General features: G+C 40.1%; 1 protein-coding gene across 1 annotated transcript; it reads right to left on the reverse strand.

Moving 5' to 3' along the window:
• On the reverse strand, positions 1–18788 carry AKIRIN2 (akirin 2). The gene is made up of 5 exons (XM_040983754.1): positions 18349–18788; positions 2898–3041; positions 2165–2314; positions 925–996; positions 1–683 (listed from the first exon to the last, which is right to left on the reverse strand). Exons 1-5 carry the CDS (start codon positions 18581–18583, stop codon positions 673–675), a joined length of 612 nt encoding a protein of 203 aa, XP_040839688.1. The 5' UTR covers positions 18584–18788; the 3' UTR covers positions 1–672.
• Between the last annotated feature and the right edge of the window lie 1130 nt (positions 18789–19918).

Genomic DNA, 19918 nt, shown 5'->3' on the forward strand with positions numbered 1-19918 from the left:
TAGAAGTAAATGTTTTATTCTTTCAACTAAATTCCAGTACTACAAGGGCAGTAAAACAATGATTGGGGGGGAGGGGGGAAGGGGGTGAGAAGAATGCAGCAATAAACATTTGTTAAAAAGACCGATAGAATAAATAAAACTACCCCAAAAAAATCATATAAATCCATTCTGAAACCCCAAGAAGTCCTGGAACACAGAAATGCCCCCTTCCTCCACTAATTGAAAGGAAGCACTATAGGCTATTTGCTTAATATTGTCCTGGGATTACACTCTAATTTATTAATAACTGGTTACAGCTTGGTTGCAGTGCACAATTAAAATCACACTAACTTCATCTGAAGTGTCATTCTACAGTTTTATTTACACAACCAGCAAAGGGCATGTTCTAGAATACCAGCTTTAATCCTTTTCAAACACATAAGAAGCCAAATTGTAATGATACAGCAAAATGAGGCCACTGGTAGTAATACAGGTAGCAAAGGTCCACATCCAGGTGGTACTGACATCAGGGAAATTTCAAAACCAACTGCTGCTGCCTAAGAGTGGTTGCCACCGACAAAAGTTTGAAATAACCTGTATTCACAGGGGATGTTGGCATTGCTGCATGTGTTATTTGGGACCTCCTGCAACAACTCGACAAGAAGGCAGCCCACAAATGCAGAAAATGTTCATTCATGAAACATCTAAAGGGGGAAGAAAAGGAAAATTGAGTCAAAATTAGAATACCTTCAAAGCAAAATCCAAACATTCCAGACTGTCGCTCCTAATATTGCTGCTAAATAATTTAATCAAATAAGCCTTGCAAAATTATGCTGTCTATTCCCCATATACGTGAACGATTAAAATTACTTTCAATATGAAAAAAATGTCTTCTTAAAAGCAGGTTGTGTTTTTGGTTTATAACTTCAAGATTGAAATACTTACAACTAGCAGGCTGTTCTCCATATCGTCGCATTATCTGATCATGCGTAAACTTCACAAATGCATCATATTGTTCTATAAATAAAGAGAAATGTCATTCATACAACCTGGAAAATACTCTAATTTATAGTACCAGATAAATACTCAAAACTTAATATAAAGTGAAACAACTGTATTCGTTTAAAAGATGCTTATTTGGGGATCAACATAATGGTTCAACTAGCTAATCCCTCCACCATGAAGCACTAGCATCCCAAATGAGCACAGTTTTGTGAGCTGGCTTCTCCACTTTGATCCATCTCCCAATTTATGGCCTGGGAAAGTGACAAATGGCAGCTCAAGTTCTTGGGACCCTGTTCCTACATGCAGACAAAGAAAGAAGCCCCTGGATCCTGGCTTGAGATAGGATGGACTTCAAGCCATTACAGCCATTTGGGGACTGAACTGCCTTTCCAAAATAAATAAATTTTTATTTTAAGAAGGAAAACTGTTTTTTTTGAAAATGCAGTATTAGAGAAGGGGGAGAATCAAACCAGAGTAAGAGATATCTTCAATTCACTGGCACATTCCCCGAATGGCTATACTGGTCAAGGCTGAACCAGACCGAAGTAAGAAGTTGTCCAGGTCTCCCACATGAGTGCAGGGGTCCCAGCACTTGTAAAATCTGCTGCATTCCCAGGCACATAAGCAGGGAACTGGGATCAGAAGTAGAGCAGTCTGGACCAGTGTCCATATGGGAAGCTGAGTGGCATAGGTGGCTTCACCCATGGTATCAACTGTGTATCAAACAGAGTGCAGATTTCAGTCAGAAAACCCAGGCTTAGCTAAAGTTATATATGATTCAATCTTATTTCACAGTGAATAAAAGTAAAGGGCTTGGAGGATGTATTTGGTACAGTGGGTAAGCTGCCGTTCAGAATGTACACATGCTGCACTGGAATGCGCGTGTTCCAGGCCCATCTCTGTTCTCCATCAGGCTTCCTGCCAGTGTAGACTAGGGAGGCTCAAGCAGCTGGATGCCTGAGACCCGTGTGGCAGGCCTAGACAGAGTCCTGGCTCTGGCCCTGAGCCTGGTTCAGCCTCAGCTGTTACAGGACTTAGGATGGATGGGAGGTCTCTCTCACTTTGAAGTAAATAAAATAAAGGCCCGGCAGCATGGTCTAGCGGTAAAGTCCTCGCCTATGAACGCGCCAGGATCCCATATGGGCGCCAGTTTACAGAGAATATTAACCTCATTTCATACCTGCAAGTTTTGTGTTCAATATTTCTTCATACTCTTCTCGCACTTTCTCTTCACGTTCTTTCAACAAACGTTCACAGATCATTCCAACCTGCCGTAGGGTAAATAAGGGCTGTTCTTTTTTTAATGGTGAGGATGTTGCGGATGATGTCCCTATAAGTAACAAACAAAAAGTTCAGGCACAAGGACATCTTATAACTCAAGAGGTTTCACTTAGACCTCTTTTCAATATTGATTATTATAAAAGCATTTATCAGTTTTAAGTACCAGATTAGAGTCTTAAAATATGTTAAAATAATTCTATCCATTTGTGATTCTGGAAATATAGCAATGAAAAATAAAGGAAAGAAACATCTATTTTAAGAAAAAATACTTTAAGAACTAAAATTAAGAACTGCCTTTGATAGCTTTTTTGGCAAGAAACTTCAGCTTTCCCTCCATTTAAAACAGCCTGTTTTTTCTACCTTTAAGAAAATCAACTTGCAAACTTTACCTCCGACAAGATGTAGCTAAGACACACTATCCAAAAAACCCCAACATCAGTAATTATGGGAAATTCATTTTAAAAATCAGGTCATAGTAATCCGACAAGTGTTTCTTTGGTCACTAGAAATCTAGATGTACCATATTTTTAAGATAACACTTCTTATGAATTTTTATTGAGAAAAATAGGAATGCCATTTGACTATGCTTTTCCTGTAAAAGCACCTTATCATTTCCCATAGATTACCCTTACCTGGTGAAGCTGGTCCACTGAGGAGAAACGCATGTGACTGTGCATCAGAACTACAACACGGATCTGTCTGTTGGAAGTTTGTTTCTAAATGTCTTCTCTTTTGCATGCGTTTATACTCTTGTTTTATGTTGTACAAGATTTGTTCTAAAAGAAAAAAGTTTGACAAGAAAAAAACCTTCAAGTTAAGAAAGAAACCGATTTTCCAGAAGTTATTTTGTAGAGCCATTTTCCCTTAAATTCTCTTCAAGCAACATTCAGAAAACCAATATTCTAGAAAGATTCTTAGTACAAACAGGAGCACCATTCAACCAGAACAGCATATATACACCATCTGAATTCAGCTATTCAGCTTCATTTTTGCTCAGCACTAATTAGTAAAAACTAATTTTAAAGTTCTTCACTCAAGGGCAAGAAATACAGATTAAAAGGACAAAAAAGTTGGTAGGTTAAAAAAATAAAAGCACATTATGTACTAAGTGGCCACAACCATTAATATTAAGTTCGATAGAACCCACGAATATCACAACACTAATAGCAAGGCACTCTGAATCCTTGCTTTTGGGGAAGCCCTCATTTAAACTGGCACAGAGCAGGTCCTCTCAAAACCTAACCATTAAGAAAAAGTAGCAACTAAGTATAGTCACATGCTGACTAAAGGCCATACTGTGATATGATGTGCCATTTGCTGACTTTGTTGTGCAACCATCAGAGTGTGCTGACACACACCAAGATGGCTCAGATGTCCCAAAGCACTGTGATCTTACCAGTCTACTGTTGTATTTGCCCCTCACTGATCAAAACATAATGTAGTACATGACTGTACAGCTCTTTCAACAGGGTTGCAGCAAGCTAAACATCTGCCAGCAGCACCAGCATCCCATTGTAGGTGCCAATTAAAGACTTGTGGCAGTTCCACTACTGCTCCAATCCAGTTCCCTGCTATTGGCTGGGAGAAAGCAGTGAAGGGTGGCCCAGTGCCTTGGACCCCTGCACCCATGTAGAAGACCCAGAAGAAGCTCCTGGCTCCTAGCTCTGGCATATGGGGAATGAACCAGAGAATGGAAAGAATCACTCTCCCTCTAAATCTTTCAAGTTAAATAAGTATTTAAAATAATAATATAAAAAAACTGAAAATGCAACTGCAGGCTGAAAGCTGCAAAGACTGTAAAATTAAAACAGGTTTTCTTGTGTATGTGTGCAATTTTCAGTCTTTTTACTAAATGTCCATAGGACAAAAACTTAAGGACTTCTAAAGAGTCCCAAAAGAACATAAAACCATCTCTTAAACATTTTAGATACTGCCAACTTCATTATTTTAACTGAAAAATCTGCAAAATAGTATCCAGTCAAGACACCATTTAAATTTCATTGTGTAAAAAAAAACTTTTACGTACATGAACACTTGCTTTAAGTACAAAATTTCAAACTAGAATGACTTTCAGTATAGTTGTGTTTAAGGGGTGCTATAATGTCAGCTTTGTTCAGAATGTTAACATGTTTAATGGGGGTAGATATTTTGAAACCTTTTTCATTTATTTGAATAGCTGCAATTTAAAAATAGGTTACTGGTGTGAGAAATGGCTGTCTACTGAAAGGTTAAGCATACATATCAAGTATTTTTATCATAAAAGCTTGATATAAATAAATGGACTTTCTAATATTTATCAGGAGTCCAATAAAACTAAAATGTCCTGTATCAACCAGGACAATCACAGTATCTTTATTTTTGAATAATGAAGCTCTTTTCAGTTAACAATATTCTTAATGACGTAAAGGCTCTTTCAATCACTGGTATTATCTACCAGGATTAACAGTCACTAAAGCTTCTTTTAAAATTTAGTTTTATAAACTTCTATCATACAAAATATAATGTGTAAGTGACAAAATCAAATATGCAATGCAGTTAATTATGACAAATGCAGGCATAGTCTCAGAACCATCACAATCATGTTAAAGAAATTTTCTATGTACTGTATGTAATCTGGACTTTTCTAGAATTTCAGATAAATTTATGGACTTTTATGTTTGAAATTCTTTATGTCAGCAAAAAACATTCTTTAGATTCACACTATGTTCCATGAATCAATCATCTCTCCTTTTTCTCTACTCCCCACCCCCACCCCAACATTTCATTTATCCATTCTCTCAGTAGTGGAAATTTGGACTGTTTCTAATTTGGGATATTACTAATATTCAAACACAAGCCTTTGGTAATTTCATATCCCTTAGATAAATACTAGGGAGTGGGACGAGACTGCCTAATCCACGTCAAGTAAGAAACTGCCAAATTTTTCAGAGTGATATCATCATTCTATATTCTCACCAACAATATACTATATAAAGAATTCCAGCTGCCCCACATGTTAGCACTTGACACTGTCAGTTAAACAACTGAAGAATTCTGAATGCACCTGCCTGAACTGCTTTTCACATCTGATATGATGCAACTATGCCATCTAAGCTGTACTATGAACTCAAGATGTTCTAATACTGGTAACATGTGATCAACAATGGTATGCAGTGAATGGCCAAATTTAACTTGGCCAAGATTTCAACAGCACAAGTAGCAAACAGCAAGCCTCAAGCTCAACTGATTTCAGGACAAGGGTTATAAACAACTCTGAGGCTGGTAACTAAAAAAATTTCCCCAAATTCAATATTCTCACATTGCTAAAAATCTAGATATGTGGCAATTTATGTTACTACTGTACCATCTGGATAAAAGCATTTGATACATAACAGGCTTAATAAACCTTAAGTCTACTTGATCTTAAGGTACTTAGCTGGATATCATACTAGTATGATATGCTAGCAACTACCACTTTTTTCCAAATGCATATAACATCCAACACTGTGTGGCCAACACCAATGTATAGTCCATTTAAAAAGATCAAAGCTGTACTTGTGTTACTATTTACAAATTCTAATCTTAATTATACAGCCTTTCTATCTGGCTCACAAAGCAGTGATTAAATTTGCAGTGATCACCAATAAGATATGCACAGACAACCTATCTGCATATTCCCTTTTAAAATCTCAAAAACTGCATTAGTCTTCCACAAAATGGTAAATGAAAATCATTATTAGAAAATTCTGTGACTCATGCATGTTCATTCCCAAATTCAGTAGATATCACTAAAACCGCTACTAAAATATTTCTTAGCAGGTAGGAGAAATGAAGGAGCCATTACATATTCTGTGAAGTTATATCTAAAAACAAGTTAGGAAAATGTGAAAAGGAAAAGCTTTGTTGTTGCAGTTACTGAAAAAAAACATGGGCAAAATGAGTGAAAACAATATAAACAAAAAAATTAACATTGGCACAAGAAACAAACAAAAAACCCAGGGGCCAGCACGTGGTGTAGCAAGCTAATCTCAACATCCCTTACAGGTGCTGACTGGAGTCCCTACGGCATCACTTCATGTCCACCTCCCTGCTGGCAGCCTGCGATGGCAGCAAGACAGCCCAGGCCGCTGCACTGATACAGGACAGAGGAGCCTCCTGGCGCCTGATTAACCCAGCTAGAAGATCTTTCCCTCTCCTCTCTGTAACTCAGCCTCCCCAAACAAAACAAATCCAAAAAAAAAGGAAAAGGACAAAAAAAACTTGCATTGATGACAATAAAGAACATTGAATGGGTGTTACAGCAAGACAAAACATGAAATTATCACTAAAACATGTGTTTAAGGAAAAATACAAAGTTGATGAAGGGGCAAAAAATAAAAATAGCATTTTTAGGCTCCAAAGATAAACTGTTAACTGTGAAACTATTCCAAATATCACAAGTCTTGACTTGTGAACCATATAGTAGCCGCTGTAAACTGAAAAGTGCACGCTAGCTGTACACAATTACATGTACTTCCGAGTGTGAGATATTCTTCTATCTTTCTTCAGGAGAACCAAAAATTACAATCACTACAGATGGTCAAATTCTATTATTTCACTGGAACTGTATGTATGACTCAATGATCAATTATTCAAAATAAATTATTGTTTAAAACCCTGCATTAAATATAACATTTTACAAATTAACTATACAGTATTTCTCACTGATGTAAAATGCAAAAAGCCACAAATCTGGGGTATGTTTACCCTGTTGCTTTTGTTCTGTTGCTCTTCACAAATTGTAATTATCTTCTCAAATAGCTTACAAGCTGGAAAAACAGAGTAACAAAAAAGCAGTAAATAGAGAAGAGGAAGGGGAAATTAAACTGTCCAAAGCTAAAACCTCACATGAGCTTGCTAAAGAGAACATTTGGTTCCAGTGCAAGAGGTCCAACTCCTGTAAGTTAACCAGCCATGCAAGCAAAGTAATCTTTACCTACCTCCAGATTTTACTAGACCAAGACACTATCTTTGTTAGCTATCTTTGCTAACACAGAACCAATGAAATGACAGAAGCTAGCCCTGAAGTAGTTACAGTTTTCCCTTTATTATGATATAAATTTAAAACTTACACTAGTTTGCAAAAACCAAGGGCTGATTCCTTGAGGACTATAGCACAGCACAATCAGACTGAAACACAGTATGCCTCCTATGATAACTTATGAGGGCACCAAAACAACAAAAAAGCACACAAAACCTGTGCTTTAGCATACATGGAAACTGAATTTCCAACATGACTGCAAGGACATGTTTTGCCTGAATATGTTTTTGTTAGTATGGACTTGCTGCCAGTATTTAAAACATAGGTGACTTAAACCATCCAATTTCTGATTACACTGATACAAGTGAAACAGCGCATTGCACTGCACTGCAAAAATTCAGATGAAGAGTGGCTGACACCTGTTGGTCAAATTCAAGAGCTCCTATATTTTAAAAAAAAAAATTTTTTTAATATTGGAAAGTCAGATTTAGAGAAAGAGACAGAGAAAGATCTTCCATCCGCTGCCACTCCCCAAGTGGCCACAAGGGCCAGAGCTGAGCTGATTTGAAGCCAGAAGCCTGGGTCTCCTATGTGGGTTCAGCGGGTTCTAAAGCTTTGCACTATCCTTGACTGACTTCCCAGGCTACAAGCAAAGAGATGGAATGAAGTGGAGCAGCTGGGATAAAAACCGATGCCCATGAAATCTAGGTGCATGCAAGGTGAGGACTTTAGCCACTAGGCTACCATGCTGGGCCCAACAGCTTCTACACTTTCAATGAACATATAAGTCACCTAGGAATATTTAAAAATTTAGATTTGGGTGGGAAGGGGTTGAAATTACTTTTCTGTTCCTTTCGTGAAGGGATACTGCTGGTCAGTAACATGGATAGAGTATTTAAGCTTCCACTTAGTTGTCTCCACTCCTTGCTGGAAAATTATTCTGGAATTTTACTTAATTGGTCCGGTCCTACTCATGTGATTCACTTAAACCTATGAACACAGATTCTTTCATGTCTCCTGTTCATCATCATGTGATAGTAAGCAAATGCATTTGCTTTTCTAGTATGACTCCTTTAGAATTAAGACCACTGCTCACATCAAAAGGCAATTAATTACAAGCCTACAAACAGCTTTTGTTTGGCCTATGTATCTTGTAAAATACATTTGCCATGTCAGCAGATTTCACAAAAGTTTTGACTTCTAGTGGTGAGAGGGCCTACTGGAAAGATCTGACAATAAACAGCCCACATTCCAATTTAGAGTCTTAAATTAACTGAAAGTTCAGATTCACTGAACTAAAACTAGGAATTAGAAAGTCACTGGAGTGGAAACTGAGGAGCACTGTACCGACTGCCTGGGCAACGAATACTTCCAACAGGTGAGGAGCTAAACCTAAAGCTAAGCAATCCCAAAAGTTTAACAGTCACATGAAGGCAGAGAAGTGATCACAGAGTAGTATTTTAAAAAGCACTTGTGTCAGCAGGGCAAATGCTGTGAGAAAGTCATGGAAAAGGAGAATGCCATGAAATCACTTGTGATTTGACAAGATCTGTCTGAGGCACAAATACATTAGGAGTTAGGAGTGGAATCTGATTTACATGCTGGCATCTAGAAAACAACCTGAGGAAATGAGAGTTTTATTTTCCTCTGAATGGAGACCTGAAAATATTTAAAGCCATGAGGAAAGATCTAGTTGAGAGAGACAAAAAGAAATAATCAAGATCCCACTTCTTTAAAGTCAAAGCCTTCCCGCATTGTGTAAGGCGCTTTAATCATTGCATTCAAACTTCAATGATAACCAAAGGAAAGCAGAACAAGCATAAATACTGGTGACGTTGATTCTGGGAAAATGAAGAAACTGCCATTTGATGGATTCTGTTCTTGCTACAAAAGCCAGTTATTTGAAAGGCAAATTACTGGACATATTAAAAAAAAAACCCATTTGAGATTGCCCTATCATGTGTTTCCAGCACTCAGAATGTATTCTTACATCCCTCCTGACAACCCAAGAGGCAGTTAATACTACAGTCACTGTGCATCCTGTAGGGAAATGAAGCTCTGTTTCAGTGTCTTCTGCAAAGCCGCACCCAGAACACCAGTCTGACTTTGCAGTGCAGGCTCTTAATCCACAGGACACTCCCAAAAAGCTCATGGAGTAGAATGAAGGATTGAGTTTATTGTGATGCAAAAAAAAAACTTTTATAAAGATTTATTTTCTTACCTTACTTATTGATATACTGATTTACTTCCTTATTTGAAAGGCATACAGTTACAGAGGAGGGAGAGAGATGTCTCCTCCGCTGGTTCACTCCCCTGAAGCCATATGGAACAAGTTCAATGGAATCGAGAACCTGGAACTCCATCCCACTTCCCCCTTGTGGGTGCATAGGGCCAAGTATAAGGGGCATTTTTTGCTGCTTTCCAGCCTTGGGACCCTGCACCCAAGTGAGACTCGGAAGAGGCTCCTAGCTTCAGATGAGCTCAGCTCTGGCCCTTGTGGCCACTTGGCAAGTAAAGCAGTAGTTAGAGGATCTTTCTCTCCTCCTCTCTGAAAATCTGCCTCTCAATTAAAAAAAAAAAAAAAAAAAAAGAAAAAGTGAAACAACTAGTACATACAAGATACTGATATTGCAGGCAGTGGCTTACTGGCTGCCAGTGCTGCTTCCCACCCCAATCCCTTAATTTTAAAGATTTAAAAGGCTTTGGGCCATTCTCTACTGCTTTCCATGCCACAAGCAACAAGCTAGATCAGGGAGATCACCCTAGGCCACTGCCCTACTGCCTGGAGAGCATGGCTTAAGCCTAACCTTCCCCATGGCCTGAGGAAGATCTAGGGAAACAGATGGTCATACAGCCAACTGCAGCATCTTTGGTGGACGTAGGGTGTGGCAGAAGGCTCCCTCCTGCCCTCCCCCCTTCCTGACCCTTTAAAAACCTGTAACCTGTGCATAATCAAGTGGATATTCTTCACACCACCTTGTCTCCAGAACTACCGGCTGGTCTCACCCTCAGTGACCTTGGGGCCAGCAGGCAGGCCTAATCCCAGAGACTAGGGAATCTGTACCCATGTGGGAGACCAGAGGAAGGTCCTGGCTCCTGGCTTCGGATCAGCTCAGCTCTGTCCATTGTAGCTGTTTGGGGAGTGGACCAGCGGATGGGAGATCTTTTTGTCTCTCCTCTAACTCTAGTTTTCAAATAAAATAAATAAATCTTTTTTTCTTTAATAAAAAAAGTGAGGAATTATTCTAAACTGGTAAGGCAGCACTACCATTCACGTTACAAGTAAATGTAATGGCAGCCTGATAATGCTATAATTCACCTTAGGTCATAGAAAGTGGGGTTATTACAGCATCAGGTTCCCATTCTGTTACAGCAACTAAAATCTCCTACACTTTTAAACCAGTCATATCACTTAAGGCAAATTTCAAGAACAGTAATGTTTAAAAATTGACTCCTGCCATTCCTCACCCAGCTGATTTGTGGAAGTTTTCTAAGAATTAGCATTAATGGAAAAGAAAATAAAATCTAAAGGAAAAAGGATACAAATATGGAGGCAATTTCAGGATAAAATGTTTCAATGGCTATAGAAAAGGGTGACTAAACAGTAAACCAAATGCAACAGGCCATCAAAAACAGAAATAACGTTAATTTGGAAAACGTGTATGAAGACTTAAAATTATGTTTCAAGTATTTTAGTGTAATGTGGATAGCTAATAAAGTATCAACTGTGTCGTTCTGCAGCCCTTCAAAACACTCTATGCTGAACCAAGCATGGGAACTGGAATTCAAATTGAATTCATAAGAGCTTATAAGAGTAAAGGAATTTCAAATTTTTATTAATGCTAAGAAAACCTAAATCCACTAACAGACCTAGAAGTCGAAATTTAAGTCAAATCCATGGATCCCTGCGTAGTGTCCTAGTACTAAATCATTGCCCTGCAAGCAATGGAATCACATATGGGCACCACTGGCAGCTCCACTTCCCATCCAGCTCCCTGCTTGTGGCCTGCGAAAGCAGTCAAGGACAGCCCAGAGCCTTGGGCCTCTGCATTCCTATGGAAAAACCCACAAGAAGCTCCTGGTGTTGGATTTGCTCAACTCTGGCCACTGTGGTCGCCTGGGGAGAGAACCAGGGAACAGATCTTTGCCTCTCCTTCTCTCTATAAATCCATCTGCCTTTCCAATCAAAGATAAATAAAAATCTTTAAAAGAGAAATTTAAGTCCCAAATCATTTCAATGTAAGAATTATAACTTTCTGAAGCACTAAGATATCTCAAAATGACATGCCTGAGATATATATGTAGCAAGCTAAAACTAACTGAATATTTTAAAAGAAAAGGAGCTTGGGCCCGGCGCCATGGCCTAGCAGCTAAAGTCCTTGCCTTGAAAGCACCAGGATCCCATATGGGCACCAGTTCTAATCCCAGCAACTCTGCTTCCCATCCAGCTCCCTGCTTGTGGCCTGGGAAAGCAGTTGAGGACGGCCCAAAAGCCTTGGGACCTTATACTGGCGTGGGAGACCCAGAAGAGCTCCTGGCTCCTAGCTTTGGACTGGCTCAGCTCCAGCCGTTGTGCTTGCTTGGGGAGCCAATCAACAGATGGAAGATCTTCCTCTCTGTCTCTCCTCCTCTCTCTGTATATCTTACTTTGCAATAAAAATAAATAAATATTTATAAATAAATGAATAAATAAATAGAAAAGGAGCTAAGTCCCAAGACTTCTGGTACTGTAAGGTTAAATATCAAACAACAAAAGCCCATTACCACAACAAAGATAATAAAATCTGTTATAATATAAAATTCTGACCAACTAGCTAAAAATAAATAGCAAAACTGGAAAACTGACACATAGTCTAATATTTGCCAAGAATCTGTTGCTCAATATAACTGCAATATCATTTCACCACGTGAGAATCATCAAATTACCCAGTTCCTTTAGAAATAAAAGATCAGATTTTCATTTCAAGATATTTTTCCTAAAAATCCAGCAAAATCTGTAAAAAAAAAAATGTATTTCTTCAAAGAGCAAATCTAATAATGTAAATTAGTCAGTATTGAGAGTGCTAAGACAACTGAAGACTGATCTGCCATATGACCCAGTTATCCCACTCCTGAGAATATATTCAAAGGATGTGAAATCTACATATAAGAAAGCAACATGCAACCCAATATTATTTTAGCAGCACAATCCACAATACCAAAGTAATGGAAATGACTTACATACCCACTGAAAAAGGAATGGTTTAATAAACTGTGGGACTGGGCCCGGCGGTGTGGCCTAGCAGCTAAAGTCCTCGCCTTGAATGTGCCAGGATCCCACATAGGCACCGGTTCTAATCCCGGCAGCTCCACTTCCCATCCAGCTCCCTGCTTGTGTCCTGGGAAAGCACTCGAGGATGGCCCAAAGCTTTGGGACCCTGCATCCATGTGGGATACCCAGAAGAAGTTCCTGGCTCCTAGCTTGAGATCGGCATAGCATCGGCCATTGCGGCTCACTTGGGGAGTGAATCATCAGATGGAAGATGTTCCTCTCTGTCTCTCCTCCTCTCTGTATATCTGACTTTGTAATAAAAATAAATTAATTTTAAAAAAAAGGAACTGTGGTACATCCACTCATGGAATACTACTCAGCCATTAAAAAAAATGCAATTTTAATATTTGCAACAAAATAATCCCAACTGGTACCATTATACTCAGTGAAATAAACTGATCGCAAAAGGACCAATATCATGTGTTCTCTCCAAGGCAACATCTTGCAAAATAAAAAATATATAGGTAAATATATCTATACATAATTTCTCATAGATCAACTGTATAATGGATACTAGCATACCCGGAAGTGAAGATCTGTTACAGTATGCATCTCTACTCCCAATAAAACTGCTAAATAGACCTTGACAATATAATAGACTCGCTACTATAGCCTATACCTACAATGCTGTGATATACTTAAATAGAATGTCAGCACTTGTGACTGTTGAACAGTAAACTGTAATATTGTAATAACTCATGGGAAAATAGTGGTGGGAGAGAATAGGGAGAAGAGGAAGGTGGAGGGGGTAATCCCAATACCTACAAAACTGAATCAGGGAAAATAATTAAAAAGCACAATTACAAAAAAAAAAAAAAACCTGTAAATAAGCCTATCTAGATGTAGTGCAATCTACATTTACAGAAGACTTCAAGTGCCCCCCTCAAAAATCATCATTTGATGTCTTCATTGTAGTTTTTATTACAACTTGTTTTAGTCCGATACCTTTCCCATGAAATGTCACCTATTTTGACTATACTGCTACAAAACAGCATTAAAAGAACTGATACAGAATCACATTTTTTTTCAACTTCAGTACATTTAAGAATTATAGGAAATGCCAAAAGTTAATTCTACAATTCCGCATTTGAAAACCTCATGATAAAGACATTTAAAAATACGGTAAAAAATGTTGCGCTAATTTTAAAACTGTATGAGGGTACTTCAAAGAGTTTGTCCAAAAATCCAACTAAAAAATTTTTTGGTTGCATAATTTTTTTTTTGGCAAACCATGCATATTAGTACAAGTCAATCCAGTTAACAATTATTGTTACACCAAGACTGCCACTAATGAATCATCTCTCTCAGATGTGTTTAGAAAGTTGAGAAACACCTGAAGTAAGCAGAGTTCTAGAATCCCAACATTAAGCAAAAGATAAGTAAATTCTTTCATGAAGACGTTTACCATCTGTAGATGGCAGCCTGGGTCATATTTAAGGAATTCATTCTCCTTCTTCTCTTTTAGAAGTAGGTAGTTTTCTCAAAGATAAGAAATTCACTTTCTTGTGAATTCTTAATGCACAACAGTAACAGAATGTTAACACAAAGGGACCATAAACTTCTAGTTATCTGAGTTACAAGTACTTGAAAATGCCCACGTTTAGTAACATTACCTAGTTTCATGAACCAACTGAGGTCTAAACTCAATTCATACTATCATTTCGTATTAGTCAAGGTTCTTTTTTTTTCCAAATAGAAAACTTTCAAAACTAGATACTTTCAAACTAAATTCTTCTCAAATTTATAAAAGATAGTCAAAAACTAAAGAAACCTACTATTCTTTATATTTCATATTATGCTTCCACAGCAACCATATGGCTACCAGCATCCACACTTAGAGTTGTTTTGTTTCTGTGCTCATTACCCCTTTTCTATTGCCAAAAACAAATAAAAACTCAGTAATTAATACAGCTGCACTGTTTTTAATGGCTATGAGCTTGCAAAATTCTTAAATGCACAATTCATGGCACTATGAAATCACTACAACCACATACATAGTCCTAAATATCAGGTTAAAATCCAGAGTACAAAGACCATTAAAAACATTTATCTGCCAAATTCAGTGAAGAACGTAGAATCAGCTTAACAGCTGTCTAAATAACCACAAAATAGTTAAAAAAAAAATGCTTCTGACTTAATATAAATGCCATTTGAAATGAGATGCTGCTTCCTCCAACAGACATCTCATTTGTTTTCCTAGAACCATTTATATTTCATTTAAGCCAGCTGGTGTCTGTGTCTACAGGCATGCAGCAATGTGTAATGAACAATCTATATTCCTTTAAACCCTCTCCAGTCACAAGCAGTAGTTTCTATTTGTAATGGCAAGTTTCCAACAAATACAGTGATTTCTTACAAAAGAATTCAACTTTTCATCCAACTTAATTCCTAAGGCTGTCTAGAACAATGGTCCCAAGCCATAAACACTATATTAAACTGCCTAACAAATTCACAAATAGGTTGACATCAACAGGAGGATATGTTCAACACACTATTATGAAAACAATGTGTTGCATTTGACTGACAGTCGATCACAATGTGGCATAATATTTTGGTTTCATTAAAATAACTTCTTGGGAATGTCCTGACAATCTTTTGGCTAAATGGTAATACAATGAGATGTTTCAAAAACCACACAGCAAGAACAGAATACTTTGAAATTCACTTTCCATGTTAGTTGACCACAGTGAGTGCCTTTTCTTAACCATTACAATATTGCCCCCTTAATTCTGATCATCTACTCTTGTGACCCACTGTTTCTTCCCATATCCAAAGGTGCTGTGGGCCTCACTGCTGACACCCTAACTGGATGGGTGAGGTTTTGGTTTTTTTTGCAAAGGGTAAGACTGAAACATTGAGTTTTGGGGCAAGACAGTCTGTCACAACCACAAAATTCTGTCCTTGTAGCCTACAATGGACAATGTTTCCTTTTAAAAGCTCCGTTCCAATAAGTTGATTCATGTACAATGCAATTTTAACTTCACAAAGTTTTCACCTGTTGTGAATTTTCCTTTTCCAGCCATCAGAAACGTAGAACACATTCTTGGCTCCAGGCTGCAGCAGGGGATAGCCACAGTGGTCGGCTGACCCTCTCCTAACCCTACACAACATCCGAATTAGTACCTCAGGTGTCCCAAAAACCAGGCTGGTGTACACTATGACAAAGGGTATCCTAAAATGTCACAATGCTAATTAGCATAATAAAGGCTTTAAGTTTTGAGGTTAAGCAAGCAAGCTTTAACTTCCTTCAGCTTTACCAGTCCCCTTCCCCCAGTATTAAGTTCCAAGTTTGAAAAATATGAAGTTAAATAATAGTTGCCAAGTCAAACTAAAATAGCTAAGGTTTAAAACAGATGTCCAAGTTTCTGAAACTAAATAAAGCCACAACATGACTTCAGCTACTCTATCAGAAGGAACTAGTATATTAAATTTTCCAGAGAATATTCAAGATAAATTGCATACACATTCTGATGAAAAAAATTAACTTTAGTTCTCTAGTGCTAAATTATTTATAGATTGTATCTGAACTCTAAGATATGAAAGGAAAAAGTTCTCCAAATCTCAATTTGGACAATCAATCCTAACTACTTGCTTCAGCTGAAGAGAATTCACTCTTGTGAAGCTTAAGACTCACCCCTGTCAAAATGGGAATCTAAAAATTAGGGGGGAAAATAATATCCAAGTTTGGTAGCCAGAGTATTGGGAAGCTCCTCAATACCTTACACATCACGGGAGCTCCCGCTGTGACAATAACATCACCCAAAAAAATCACACAGGAACAGACCCCAAAGTGCCCTCCATAAACCCAAAGCCAAATAGACTACATGTAGACTGCCTTCCAAAATTACAGTCATAATATACATTTGAACAAGGCAAACCTTCAATAATCTTAACTAGTTTTCTCAAGTAGAATTTTTAATATGAATTAGTTGGAACAGCTAATTAGCTTTCAACAAGCTTCATTTTAAAAAAATCAACTAGGATATGAATTGATTTCAGCATGTAACCAAACTACAAAGTCAAAAAGCATGTCGATCAGAGGAAATATTTCAGAAAATGTGAATTTGAGATCTAGTAGGAGAAGATGATGTAAGTAAAATCTGAGCTGTGGAGACAACTGCATTGACCCAGACATCAATGAAATGACAGGCTTGCCTATGATCACAATTCTTTCAGAAGAATCCTTTTTAAAATGAGGAGACATGTTACAGCCACCCTTCCCCATTTTACATACTGCCAAGAATGCTAACATTCACATGTACATTAACCCCCCCAACTTCACACTACGAATCCACTTCCCTCTGAATGAAACATACTGGTTACAAGATACTTTGAAAAAGGCCTTAACAAGCCATTAAGAACTAATCTCATGACACCATTTCAATTTCCATACTATTTCACTAAACAGGCACTAAAATTGCAAATCACCAGGTGCTCCTTCCAGATACTAGTCTCGTGTTTTCAGTAGGTGAAGCCTACCAATCAATCACAGAAACAGGCATAGGTAAAGTCATTCATTTTACTGGGAGATCTCAGTGAAAACGGGCTACAATTTTAAGCAGTTTACTCTCAAGTTAACTACTGGGAAAAATGGTAGATGGGTATTTAAGTCTCACGAAATTGGGAAAGATGGTTTGGAATGCGACATTTAAAAAAAAAAGTCAATTCCAAATGGAAGTTGCCAAAAATAGAAGTACATATTTCTTACTTTTTTTTTAAGCTAATGAGACATTTAAATTAAGCTATGAAAAGGCTTTGTCTAATGCGATACCACCAAAGCTCTCACAAAAAAACCTTTGCAAGCTACACACAAAGGAGCCCGATTTACACATCAAGTCCACAAAAGCCTATCCCAGGACTGCGCCAGGGGCACACAGGGTTTTCAAAGTCCAGAAAATAAGGGGGATGGGGAAGGCGTACACACGCTGGTACAAAGCAACCAAAAGGCATTCCCCATAGTCACTTTCAGGAAACGTTTCAAGATAGAAAGAGTAAAAAATAAAAGTCTGTTAAGTCCCTTGGAATCTTGGGGTGATTTCTTAATTAATTCTGAAGTCTACGTGGTTTTCTCCCAACGTTACTTCGTTGGGGGCAGAAAAAGCATTCTAAATAAAAGAAACCACTCGGCCCCAATTTCCAGTACAATCTGCTTTTCGTCAAAACTTGAAGATTCCCAAGGACTGGACATGTGGTGCGATCACCTTACACTGCTCGGGGAAGTCTATTTTCTTTGTTGTTGACCGTGCTAGGGAAACAGGTCTTGACTCAGCCCAAGTGGCGTTCTTGTGGGTGATTAATGACAGGCCTAGATCTCGCCCCAGTGACATCCATCCCCACCCCCCACCCCCTCGACACTAAAATCAGCCATGTCTGAACCGGAGGAGGGGCTGTCGCCTCGCCTCAAGTCCAACCACCTAATCCTACGGAGTTAATGGCTGCAACCCAATCCATTCAAGCAGACAGCGGTGAGATCGGGGCGAAATGTGACCCTACTCGCTGCCATTTCTGAAGAACATCGCCCCGGCTGATCATTTCCGCCGCGGTCCTATCGATCACGGAAACGCTCCTATTCCAGTCATGCCACCCCAAACCCAGGGATCTTCCTCTTCCTCACAATGCCGAGCCGGCCCGGCCCTGTCGCACCACACCTCCCGCGGCCACCTCGGGCCGTCTCCCATTGTGTCCCCGTGATCCAGCGGGGTGGCAGCCCCGAGCACTTGACCCCGCGCGCTCTGGCCCACCACCTCCCCGAGCCCGCGGCGCCGGGTCCCACCTGTGGTGAGGCGGGAGGAGACGTCGCCGAAGGGGGACGGCTCCATGCGGAGATACTTCTGCGGCGAGGCGGCCGCGGCCGAGAAGGAGGCGGCGGTGGCCGCGGCCGCGGACGACGGGGAGGCGGCGGCCGAGGTGGGCGCCGATAATGGCGCACATCGCCTCCTCTTCGGGGACGCCGGGCTGAGCAGCGGGTCGAAATCCAGAGTCCTTTTCAGAGTGGCTCCGCACGCCATGGCCGGAGGCAGCCGAGGCGCCGGGCTCGGGTGGGGTCGGAGAGGGGTGAGGGCCGGGGAAGGGCGAGGGGAGAGCGGGGACCCGAGGGCCGCCCGGGCACAGCCGGCCGAGCTCGCACAGCCGCCGCTGCCTCCGCGGCAGGGGCACCGGCCAGGGCAGACCCGAGCGAGGCCGGGAGGGGCGGGCGGCAGCGCACGCCGGCCGCGTCAGCGGGGGGCTCTTCCGCCTCCTCAGGCGCGGCTCCCCCGGGACAGGCTCCGGCCGCCCCCGCCGTCTAGTCAAGCTCTGCGCCGCGCCGGAGTTCGCTCCTGCGCCGAGACCTGCTTGCTCCCTTCGAAGTGACGGCTCGGAGGCTGAGACGCAGATCTTAACAGGCCGGATCCCAGCCGGCCGCTCGCGAGCAGCGGTCGCTGGCCTACGGATGGCGAGGTGGCTGCGGCAAGCAGAGCTCCAGAGAACACATCCAACTGCTTCCCCCTCTCCCGGACGACTCTTCCACCCGCCGCCGGCCCCAATATGGCGTCAATAACAACGCCGCCGATTCAAATCCTGCGGCCTCGGAGCGCGTGCGCAAAGGGGCGGATCCGCCTCAAGTCGCATTCCGGGAGTTGTAGTTTTTAGGTGATGGGAGGAATCGGCGCGAGAGGTAGTTAGGGACAAGTCCTGGAAACTACAACTCCCGTCGTGCCAAGCGTGTGATTCCGAGTTCCGGGTTGGAATTTAAATCCCCCTGTTATTGCTTGAGTGTAAAAGGAACTTAGCATAAGAAGGGAAAGAAAAGGTTCTTCCAGAGTAGATGAGAAGGAAGAAAACCTCTGTGGAAAGCAAGGGAAAGGACGGAAGGACCCCGTAAGACTCAGGATTTAACAACCAGAAAGTAAAAACGAAGCCAACCAAATACAGGACAGATTAATTTGGACATCTAGAGTGAAAAAAAAAAAAAAAGATGGGCTAGGAAATAACAAGAATATGAAACCTATTTAGGACTGCGAGAGAAAACAGCATTAATCGTATCGAAAGTATAGAGCCTTGGTTGTATTCATACACAGTTACTAATTTGGGCTAAGCCAGCATTGCTTCTGCAACATGAGAGCTTCAATATAGAATGAAACTGTTCTGCCTCTGCCCTGGGTGAAAAGTGACTTAAGAAATTGTAATATCTCTACTGACTACTGGTGTATGAAGTATCTTGTGAAATATCAGAAAAATGAAAAGACATAAGGAATTATTTAGGTAACTAGATAGCAGGACTATTTTGTAAGCAAAGGAAAAAGGGTCTAAAAGTGGTCATTTTAATCAGATGCCTAAAGTTAGAATTCAGTATAACATTAATA

The sequence above is a fragment of the Ochotona curzoniae genome, unplaced genomic scaffold (assembly GCF_017591425.1).
Source record: "Ochotona curzoniae isolate NIBS_2020 unplaced genomic scaffold, NIBS_Ocur_1.0 contig_3819, whole genome shotgun sequence".
Lineage (NCBI taxonomy): Eukaryota > Metazoa > Chordata > Mammalia > Lagomorpha > Ochotonidae > Ochotona > Ochotona curzoniae.